At 34.5% G+C, this 11,759-nt stretch overlaps 1 protein-coding gene across 1 annotated transcript; it reads right to left on the bottom strand.

Annotated features, from left to right (window-relative positions):
• Positions 1-1,511: 1,511 nt before the first annotated feature.
• On the bottom strand, positions 1,512-2,159 carry LOC142241843 (uncharacterized). The gene is made up of 2 exons (XM_075313674.1): positions 1,749-2,159; positions 1,512-1,693 (listed from the first exon to the last, which is right to left on the bottom strand). The coding sequence occupies exons 1-2, from the start codon at positions 2,109-2,111 to the stop codon at positions 1,682-1,684; spliced, it is 375 nt and encodes a 124-aa protein (XP_075169789.1). The 5' UTR covers positions 2,112-2,159; the 3' UTR covers positions 1,512-1,681.
• Between the last annotated feature and the right edge of the window lie 9,600 nt (positions 2,160-11,759).

Genomic DNA, 11,759 nt, shown 5'->3' with positions numbered 1-11,759 from the left:
AAACGTTTCAAAGCATATACGATTGATAGGGTTTCTAACTCGAAACTATGGTATTTCGACTCCGTTGGAGTAGTCCTCTTCGAAAAGTAGAATATTGGGTGGAAAAAATTATCCTTCTTCCTTTGCATAACTATGGCCCCAAAGCCGAGTGAGCTAGCATCACAGTGTAGCTCGGTTTGGTCTCTGGGGTCATAAATCGCCAAAATGGGAGCTTCTATCAACATATTTTTTAACTGTTCGAAACACCTAAGTTCCTTTGGGCCAAATGTAAATTTCGAGTTCTTTCGTGTTAAGTCATATAAGGGTGTGGCTATTATAGAAAAATTTTGTATAAATCTACGAAAATATGAACAGAGACCAATAAAACTTTGGACTTCGTGGACCTTGGTTGGTATTGGAAAGTTCCTTACCGCCTCTATGCCCCTATCATCCGCCTTTATTCCATTGCCCGTAATAGTATATCCCAAATATTTTACCTCATTCAACAAAAATTCACATTTGTCCTCTCTAAGTTCTAGCTTATTCTCCACTAACCGTTTAAAAATCTCTTCTAAAATTCGAAAATGTTCATCCATATCCATAGTCGCAACTAAAATGTCATCTAAATATATCGTAACGTTTCCAGACCTAATCATATCCATAAAAATGGTACTAATAAATCTTTGGAAAGTAGATGGGGCGTTTTTAAGGCCAAATGGCATACGCAAAAATTCATATTGTCCTAAAGGGGTGGTGAAAGACGTGTACTTAATTGAATCCTCGTGCATAAACACATGATAAAATCCGTTTTTTAAGTCTAGTTTAGAAAAAATTTTCTTATTCACCAGCCTATCTAATAAATCGTCGATAAGCGGGATCGGAAAGTTATCTTTTGTGGTGACTTTGTTCAACTTGCGAAAGTCAACGCACATTCTTGTCTCGCCCGTCTTTTTCTTGACTAACACAATTGGAGAAACGAATTCAGAAATACTGCTGCGTATGTAGCCCTTTTGCAAATACCCGTCTAATATTTCCTGCAATGTATTTCTTTCCACATAAGAAAGCCTCCTAGGTGGACAGTTAAATGGTTTAGTGTCGTTCAAATTGAGAACCATTTCGCATCTCGTTTTCGGTTCAACTGGTCTCCGAGGAGAAACATAACAATCGTGAAATATCCGCATGAGATGATCTCTGATTCTAAAATCTACATTCTCTGCGATAATGAAATCATTCCCAATGTTAACATCGTATTCTATCATTAAAACCTGGCTTTCAAAATCTCCATCTTCTTTTGAAACATTTTTCACATTATTTCCATCTTCGAATATATGTTTTCTACTTAAAGGTATACTACTTAAAATATCATAAGATTGAAGATTTTTAGTCGATGGAATCAATTCTAGTTTATCACCAATTACATTGCTTACACTTTGTGTACTAGAGTTAGTTAAAACTAGTTTAGCATCGCTTGCCTTTAAAAAATCTCTACCCAGAACAACAGGAAAGCCCATAGAATTATTTGAAACAATGTGTAGCTCAATATTTATATTTTTTTCATTTATTAAAATGTAACCAAAAATCTTTCCAAGAATGTTAAGTTTGCTGTGATTTACACCAAAATAAAAATTATCAAATATTTCACATCTAACCGCACTTGAAGGAATATATGAATCTTTAATTAGACTTATGGGGCTTCCTGAGTCTAAGAGACATTCTGCGAAAAAACTTATATTAGTATTAGAATTTAAAGTAATACATAAAAATCTTACATATTCATTAGTCTGGGGTTTATTCAAAACACTTTTCTTATATTGACTGCAATCTTTGGCCATATGTCCAAATTGTCCACAAGCATAACAGGATCCAGTCTCACGTCGTGGTTTGCGGCACTCTGCTGCTATATGACCCGAACAGTTGCAATTGAAACATTTCATAGGAGTACTGCCTTTACTAGTACCAGTAGTATTTTCTGCTTGGGAACGCGACAAACTCTGTCTAGGTTGCTGTTCAATATTTTTAAATGTTTGAAAAAAATCTTCCTTAGATTTGTAATTTTGCAATTTGGCTTGAGTACGTAATTGGAGACTGGAAATTCCTTCTACCAGATATTCCAAGAGCTCATCGTCTTGCATTCGCAGAGGGTTTGACAAAATTACTTTCGCATTAAAGTAATCGACAAACTTTTCATTGTATTTCCATTTTCTATTTTCGAAATTTCGACGAGCAATTATTCGGTTTTCTTTAACGTCAAACATGTCTTTCATATGTTGCATAAGGTCATCTACAGATAAATCAAGGTAGTGCGGTTTCGAGTAAAGCCAGTCCTTAGCATTGCCTTCTAACTTAGAGCAAATTAACGCACGAAGATTTTTTTCTGAAACATCATATGTGTTTCTAATGCTGTTTAATTGTGCAAACCATGTTTTAAATTCTGGACCACCACTACATTGAGGTAAAAGTTCTTTTAGGGTGGTAAGGGGAATATCGACTTCATTTCTCCCCATTATTGGAGATCTAGTTTTGTTTAGCAACATATTTTCTCGAATCAACAAATCACGTTCCTTCTTTAAAATATTCAACTCTCTTAGCAGCAATTGTTTCTCTTTGTCATCTGTCAATCCAAGATTGATGTCGTTTCCAACCGCTTCGTTAAGTCTTTGCATTGTTTCATTTCCATCATTGTTCTGTTCGTTGTACACTCTTTCACTTACATTGTTTACATTTCCATTGTGCATAATATTTCCGTTGCTCTCTTCTAAATTCATATTCTTTTCTCTTAAATTTGCATCACTTTTAAGTTCTGTTCTGTCCCCTTTTTCGGTTTGAGACTTCAATTCGTTATCGTCGTTGTTGTAGGCAACTTTGTCTCTGATTTCTTTGCTACTCTTTTCGTCATCGGTATCCACCTGTTGTTGCGTGCTGCTTTCTTTGTTGTTGCGTACTGCTTTATTTTCGTACTCTGCAACTAAAGTAACGGTATCGAGATCAATCAAAGTTTGTTGGTTTTTCGTTGCTTCATTATTAGCGTCAATACATGTTTGCAATTCTTCGACGACTAAAGTAACGGATTTAGGATCAACCACACCTTTTTGGGTTTTTGTTGTTTCATTAATAGCGTCAATGCATATTTGCAGCTCTCCGGACGGTATATTATTTAGTCTCGAAACTAATGTTGCCTTTGTTCCATTTGATGGTAGGTTTAATTTTTCACAATAAAGTTTTAATTGTTGCAAAGTATGTTCCTCGGCCACAATCATATTTTAATTTGCTTTCACTAAAACAGGCGTGACCAACCACTTCTGAAATTGTAACGACTCGTTGTATGCTTGATACAAGACTGACTCTCCTTTATTCATCTTTTCTCTTCTTAAGTCTAACATTTGTCATCTTATATGTAAAGTAGCCGGTACTTTTCGATAAAATATTCAAGCATACCTTGAATGTTTTATCGATTTTATATATGTATTATCGGTGTCTACGCATTCGTTACAAAATAATTACAGTATAGCAGGAATTTAGTAATAGATTATCTTTACAATAAAAACCATTTTACAATACAAAGAAAATTTTGACAAAAATTTCTACAGAAATAAAATTTTAACAAAATTTTCTATAGAAATAAACTTTTGACAAAATTTTCTATAGAAATAAAATCTTGGTAGATTATTTTTGGCTCGAGTGGCAACCATGATTATGAACCGAATAAAATTTGAACAAAATTTTCTATAGAAATAAAATTTTGACAAAATTTACTATAGAAATAAAATTTTGACAATGATGCAAATTTTATTATGAACCGAATAAATTTTTAACAAAATTTTCTATAGAAATAAAACTTTGACAAAATTTTCTATAGAAATAAAATTTTGGTAGATTATTTTTGACTCTAGTGGCAACCATAATTATGAACCGATATGGACCAATTTTTGTGTGATTGGACCAATTTTGGTATGGTTGTTAGCGACCATATACTAACACCACGTTCCTAATTTGAACCGGATCGGATGAATTTTGCTCCTCCAAGAGGCTCCGGAGGTCAAATCTGGAGAACGCAAGCCAAATCTGGGGATCGGTTTATATGGGGGCTATATATAATTATGAACCGATGTGGACCAATTTTTGCATGCTTGTTAGAGACCATATACCAATAACATGTACCAAATTGTAGGCGGATCGGATGAAATTTGCTTCTCTTTGAGGCTCCGCAACCCAAATTTGGGGATCGGTTTATATGGGCGCTATATATAATTATGGACCGATGTGGACCAATTTTTGCACGGTTGTTAGAGACCATATACCAATACGATGTACCAAATTTCAGCCGGATCGGATGCATTTGCTTCTCTTTGAGGCTTCGCAAGCCAAATCTGGAGATCGGTTTATATGGGGTCTATATATAATTATGGACCGATGTGGACCAATTTTTGCACGGTTGTTAGAGACCATATACCAATACGATGTACCAAATTTCAGCCGGATAGGATGCAATTTGCTTCTCTTTTAGGCTCCGCAAGCCAAATCGGGGGATCGGTTTATATGGGGGCTATATATAATTATGGACCGATGTGGACCAATTTTTGCACGGTTGTTAGAAGGCATATACCAACACCACGTACCAAATTTCAGCCGGATCGGATGAAATATGTTTCTCTTAGAGGCTCCACAAGCCAAATCTGGGGATCGGTTTATATGGGGGGCTATATATAATTAAGGACCAATATGGACCAATTTTTGCATGGTTGTTAGAGACCATATACCAACATCATGTACCAAATTTCAGCCGGATCGAATGAAATATGCTTCTGTTAGAGGCTCCACAAGCCAAATCTGGGGATCGGTTTATATGGGGGCTATATATAATTATTGACCGATGTGAAACAATTTTTGCACGGTTGTTAGAAGGCATATACCAACACCATGTACCAAATTTCAGCCGGATCGGATGAAATTTGCTTCTCTTTTAGGCTCCGCAAGCCAAATCTGGGGATCGGTTTATATGGGGGCTATATATAATTATGGACCGATGTGGACCAATTTTTGCATGGTTGTTAGAGACCATATACCAACACCACGTACCAAATTTCAGCCGGATCGGATGAAATATGTTTCTCTTAGAGGCTCCACAAGCCAAATCTGGGGATCAGTTTATATGGGGGGCTATATATAATTAAGGACCAATATGGACCAATTTTTGCATGGTTGTTAGAGACCATATACCAACATCATGTACCAAATTTCAGCCGGATCGGATGAAACTTTCTTCTCTTTGAGGCTCCGCAAGCCCAATCTGGGGATCGGTTTATATGGGGGCTGTATATAATTATTGACCGATGTGAACCAATTTTTGCACGGTTGTTAGAGACCATATACCAACACCATGTACCAAATTTCAGCCGGATCGGATGAAATTTGCTTCTCTTTTAGGCTCCGCAAGCCAAATCGGGGGATCGGTTTATATGGGGGCTATATATAATTATGGACCGATGTGGACCAATTTTTGCAGGGTTGTTAGAGACTATATACCAACACCATGTACCAAATTTCAGCCGGATCGGATGAAATATGCTTCTGTTAGAGGCTCCACAAGCCAAATCTGAGGGTCCCTTTATATGGGGGCTATACGTAAAAGTGGACCGATATGACCCATTTTCAATACCGTCCGACCTACATCGATAACAACTATTTGTGCCAAGTTTCAGGTCGATAGCTTGTTTCGTTCGGAAGTTAGCGTGATTTCAACAGACGGACGGATGGACATGCTTAGATCGACTCAGAATTTCACCACGACCCAGAATATATATACTTTGTGGGGTCTTAGAGCAATATTTCGATATGTTACAAACGGAATGACAAAGTTAATATACCCCCATCCTATGATGGAGGGTATAATAAAATACCTTTCTTTTAAATAAACAGCTCAACGACTATGGTGATAAACCGATTCAGTAGGTCAAGCTCCGATCTTCTTTATTCCCTTTTCAACTGTTTCATAATAAGTTCAAATGCCTAAACAGATTTTGTTATTAACTGTTAAACTAATGTTACCATAGATGTATGTATTATTCAATATAATGTCAAAGGGATAGCTGACTCTGCCGACGAGATTTGCTAAAAAAAAGTGGTATCGTTAAATGAGGATAAGTCGCCATATTTGTGAAAATCACGTAATACATACGTAAGGCAGCAATATCTTAATTTGAATCTGAAGCTTATTATACTGAAAGCAAGCAAATACGGCCGATAGTTACGCGCCCTCAACCATGGATTGCGTACAAATTTCTACTAAAGACTGCCATACACAGTCGAACTACATGGGTTGTGACAATAGCTACCGGGGGCAAGGTACTTCTTAATATTGTCTTCTATATTGTACGTTAGTCCATTTGGAGTCTATGTTAGATAAGAAGGCAAAAAAAAGAAGTCTATAAATAATTATGAATAGCTATGGCTATTAGAGGGCCAAACTTCAACCGCATCGGATGAAATATGTTCCTCCATGAAAATCCACAAGTCGGTTTACATGGGGACTATATATAAATATTAATTGTAGCAACTTCACGTATGAAATTGCAACCGGATCAGATGCGAATTGGTCTTCTAGGAGCTAAATCTGGGGCTCGGTTTATATGGGCGCTATACGTAAAAGTGGTCCGAAATGGTCCATTTTCAATACCATGTGACCTATGTTATATCAATAACAAGTACTTGTGCGAAGTTTCAAGTCGATAGCATCTTTCGTTCGGAAGTTTGTATGATTTCAACAGACGAACGGACGGACATCGCTTGATCGACTCAGAATTTCACAACGACACAGAATATATATACTTTATAGGGTCTTAGACCAATATTTTGATGTGTTACAAACAAAATGACAAAGTTCGATTCTACGTTAAGCTCAATGACAAGGGACCTCCTTTTTATTCCCACCACTATTCACTATTTCTCGTTTTTCATATTTTTAATGGGTATTTTTTGTTTCAAAGAGGATAACAAAGTTAGAATTAACAAAATGATACAAATTATTAAAATTATGTCGAAAAATGCTAATTGAAGTATTTTTTTAATTAAATCGACTAAAACTCTGACTCAACGAAATAATAAAGGTGCTTTAGTTATTAAACTAAACATAAATTTAGGAACTTAAATCATAAGTTCAACCATTTCATAAATATGTATTACCATCGGCAACTGCTATCATGAAAGTATTAGCGGAACTTTGTGCGGTCGTATTTACTTATTTAATATTATATAAAAGCAATGGAAAATCGTAAATAGGTTTTCAAATTCTGGGGGAGGGGGGCTAAAATTTTCCTGGGGGTCTAAGCCCCCTCCCCAGAGGCCTTCCTACGCTTATGTCTGTAAATAATTATGAACAAATTCCACATGTTAATTAAATGTCGAAATTTCATCTGAATCCTCCATGAGACTTCTGATGTTAAATCATGGGGTATCGGTTTATATGGGGGGCTTTATATAATTACGAACCGAAAATGTAACATATTTATAGCAACCATGTTATTCGCTCGGAAAGTGTATATCTGGTTTCGGCATATACATTAATTTGCTGAGATATATGTTCCATGTTCTCCGTGAAAAATTCATATTATTCTCGTGAAACAGAAAATCGGTTTATATGGGGGGCTTTATATAATTACGAACCGAAAATGTAACATATTTATAGCAACCATGTTATTTGCTCGGAAAGTGTATATCTGGTTTCGGCATATACATTTATTTGCTGAGATATATGTTCCATGTTCTCCGTGAAAAATTCATATTATTCTCGTGAAACACGTTTGAGGTGATCATATTCGTTCTCTGCGTTGAGAGAGTGTTAGAATTTTTCTTTACTCCAATGATTTTGGTATTGATTCGTAGCAAAAGAAACGGAGAATTAAAGTAAGGATGCTTTTAAGAAATGTGGATTTGTGTACTTGATTCTAGGAAGCAAATTTTAACTTTTCGTTTTTCAGCTTTTTTCTTCATATGCTATCCTTTAAAAAGTGTTAACGACAACTTTGATGTCCAAATTCAGACTCGACCTCCAGTAGAAATTATGCTATATTTCAAGTAAAAAGTGTATTTAAAATAAAGTATTCAAAAACATGTCCTATTTTTTATCACTTTTTTGCTTTGTAGGCAAGATACAAAAAGTCAAAATATTTAAAGATAATTTTATTAATTATAAAGAATTTTTCTGAATTAATAAAGTCAAGTTGACCCAACAATTTTCTTTCATGTTATGATACCCATTTTTAAGTCGAATCACTTAACTATGAAGACAAAATTCGCATACGTATTTGAAGGACGGGAAATCTTTGGCCCCACGACAATATTTTTTCAGTGTACAATTAAAAAAATTACCTAATTTGAAGGACTACTAAACTTAATTTTTAGGTCACGCAATTTACACAATATTAAGGACAAATTATTACAATGGACTGAATAGTTTAAGTGAGTGTGAGAATAAATCGGAATGCCACTTTAACCTAAGGACAAATGTCATTAACCCCCATTTTCATGAAGCTCCGTTAGTGCTACGTTAGCTAACGAACTTTTAAACCGTGATATCTACATATCTGTCATCTTGCATATATATTCCATATGCCAGTTAGAAACTTAACTGCTGAACATTTTTCAATTAAAGTTAACCGGAGAGAAGATATTTGCAATTTACTTTCTGTTAACTGGCAGTTAAAGTCTAACGGAGCTACAAGAAAATGGCCGTAAGATAAAGAATTTTGAGTTAAAAGAAAGTTTAAAATTTTTGATTTAAAAATTTGATTTTTAAGTTTAGGAGTTGAATCTATATGAAATTCACGTTCCTCTGTCGCAGTCGAATGTCTGTGAAGTAAGGCAAATTTTTCTTAAAATAAGGAAACCCATGGTTGATTTAAATAAATAATCGTTAAATTGACTGATATATTGAATCTTTGGATTACAAATAAAAAAGTTGCACATATAGGCTGAGACTTATATTAAGGATGTTGCATTTGTGGTTTACAGTTTTTTTTGTTTGTTTTTCTTTTTTTTTAATTAAGAAAAGCTCAGACCTGTATTCTAATGTTAATTTTATAGAACCTACACTGAAAAAATGTTTATGTGTTTATTTATGTGAAAAATATATTTATTAAAGATTACGCAACATAAATTTTAGGATGCGCAATTAAAAAAAAATTAAGGAAAAATTTCTGTAAAATAATTAAATTTTAATTAAAATAAAGTTTATAATCTTTGCTTCAAATTTGTATACCCATAAAGTACAGCTCGCAATTTAAGTCCGCTCATCCTCAAATTTGGCATAGGGACGTTTCTTGGACAGAGACAATCGCTATTGGTTTTGGAAAAAATCGGTTCAGATTTAGATATAGCTGCCATATACATTTATCCCCGATTTGGTCATAGTTAGCGTGTTTCACAACCGATTTTCTTGAAATACCGTACATCCAAATATTTTATGAATCTCGAAAATCTTGCAAAATATCAGCCAAATCGGTTCAGATTTAGATATAGCTCCCATATATGTCTTTCGTCCGATTTAGACTCATATGACCACAGAGGCCAAAGATTACTACCGATCTTCGTGAAATTTTGCACAGAGGGTAGAATTGACATTCTACCAATGCTTGGTAAATTTGATTGAAATCGGTTCAAATTTAGATATAGCTCCCATTTACATCTTTCGTCCGATTTGAACTTATATGGCCACAAAAGCCAGAGTTTTGCCGTGATTTGCTTCAAATTTTGCACAAGGGGTACATTTAATAGTATCGTTAAGTGTGTCAAATTTTGTTAAAATCGGTTCAGATTTAGATATAGCTCACCTATATATCTTTCGCCCGATTTGGACTTATATGGTCTCAAAAGCCCGAGTTTTACCCTGACTTACTTCAAATTTTGCACAAGCGGTACTTTTAACGATACTATTGTATGTGCCAAATATGGTCAAAATCGATTCACATTTAGATATAGCTCCCATATATATCTTTCGTCCAATTTGAACTTATATGTCCTCAAAATCCAGGGTTTTGCCGTGATTTGCTTCAAATTTCGCACAAGGAGTACGTTTAGTAGTATCGGTGATTGCGCCAAATTTGGTTGAAATCGGTTCAGATTTAAATATGGCTCCCATATATATCATCCGTCCGATTTGCACTAATATGATCAGGGGGGCCAAAGTTATACTCCCACACTGTTAGAAAAATATGTTTTTCATATGTTCCAATATAAACAAAATGTGTTTCGGGCACAATTTTTAAACACAATATATTTAAGTGCAAACATGTAATGCTCCTAAACTAACACTATGTGGGACACATATGTTAATATGTTAGAATATATTATGTTTGTGGCATGAATGTTTCATAAAAATAATATGTGTGAATGTAAACTTATATAAATTTACAAATTTTGAGTAAACATATATATGTTGTGATATTTTATTCAGAGAGCGACAGAGAGAGAGAGAGAGAGAGAGAGAGAGTATAGAGAAAGAAATAGAGATGGAAACCGGGAGGGTTGCCGAGAGATATCAACATAACACAGCGAGAGAATCAAAAGAGAGCAATTTCTGTGAAACTGCTTGTATGTTGTTTCGGAAAGTCTAAATATTATTTAATTTGAATACTCGTGTAAAGAGAAGCGGGCATTAAGTTCGAGTTTTGCTAAAAAATTGAAAAAGGTTATTTTCTTTAAAATGAATTATTAAAGAAAAGTAAAAGGCAAAACAGGGTCATTTTAGAACGATAATGCCAACTTAATACCGGCCTTAAGGGTAAAACTGAAATTAAGTACAAAACACGATAAGTTTTAAATGCATTTAAAATGGTGTTAAATGCTAGTAAAAAACTGTTCACGGCTAACTAAATTTATGTGTATATTATAAAATTATTTATGTATGTTTATACTCGACTCCACGTTCTTCTTTTGTTAGAGTTTTTGAATTCCTTCCAACATTTCAAGCTTTTATACCAAAAACAATTTTTTGCTACAAAATTGTTATTTTTGCAATAAAAAAAAATTATCCAAAAGCTCAGTCCATTTCGTTTATATCAAGCACTGTTCTTTTCTGACTGTAAATCTTTAATAACACACATTTCGAAGTTTCATTGTAAAAATTTCATTTAATAATATAAAAATATAAATACAAAAATTAAAAAAAAAAATTGGTTTTCGGTCGGAGTAGGGATTGAACCCAGGACCTTTTGCATGCAAGGCGGACATGCTAACCACTGCTCCACATGGCCAACAAATATATGTTTCTATTGAATAATGTTTTGTTTGCATCGGCTCGTGGGCGCTGCAAACTATGCTATATAAATGTAACTTATAACGATATTTGTCTATTGGTAACTATAACAGCTACGTAGCCCAGTGGTAGTGTGTTGGCTTACAAATTGCATGGTTCCCGGTTCGATTCTCAGTCCAGGCGAAAGGTAAAATTATAAAATTGAATAATTTCTTCAACATTATTTGTATTACAGAAAAAGGTGCCAAGAACTAAAAAAAATCGTGGAAGTGAAAATTATGTGAGGGAATGAGCACAATCTTCTTTGGGGAAAATTCTTCCAAGCACATAATATTTTTGGGCTCAAAATGCTTCACAACATATATGTTCACATAAAACAAACATATTAATGTTTCGGCAGTATCCACTAATATATGTGCTTCCTGCAAAATATGTTTGGAACATATGTTAGAGAAGCGATTTTTTCTGAGGGTGCATTTACGTGCAATTTCGCATAGATAGCAGAATTATTATTCTAACTATGCATGTCAAA

The sequence above is a fragment of the Haematobia irritans genome, chromosome 1 (genome assembly GCF_050003625.1).
Source record: "Haematobia irritans isolate KBUSLIRL chromosome 1, ASM5000362v1, whole genome shotgun sequence".
In the NCBI taxonomy this organism is placed as follows: domain Eukaryota; kingdom Metazoa; phylum Arthropoda; class Insecta; order Diptera; family Muscidae; genus Haematobia; species Haematobia irritans.
Note: the sequence above shows the minus strand (reverse complement) of the source record. Positions and strands in the feature narration are given on the sequence as shown.

Bases quoted from the DNA above. Each gene is read 5' to 3' on its own strand.
- LOC142241843 (XM_075313674.1), bottom strand. From the start codon at position 2,111: ATGCAAGACGATGAGCTCTTGGAATATCTGGTAGAAGGAATTTCCAGT.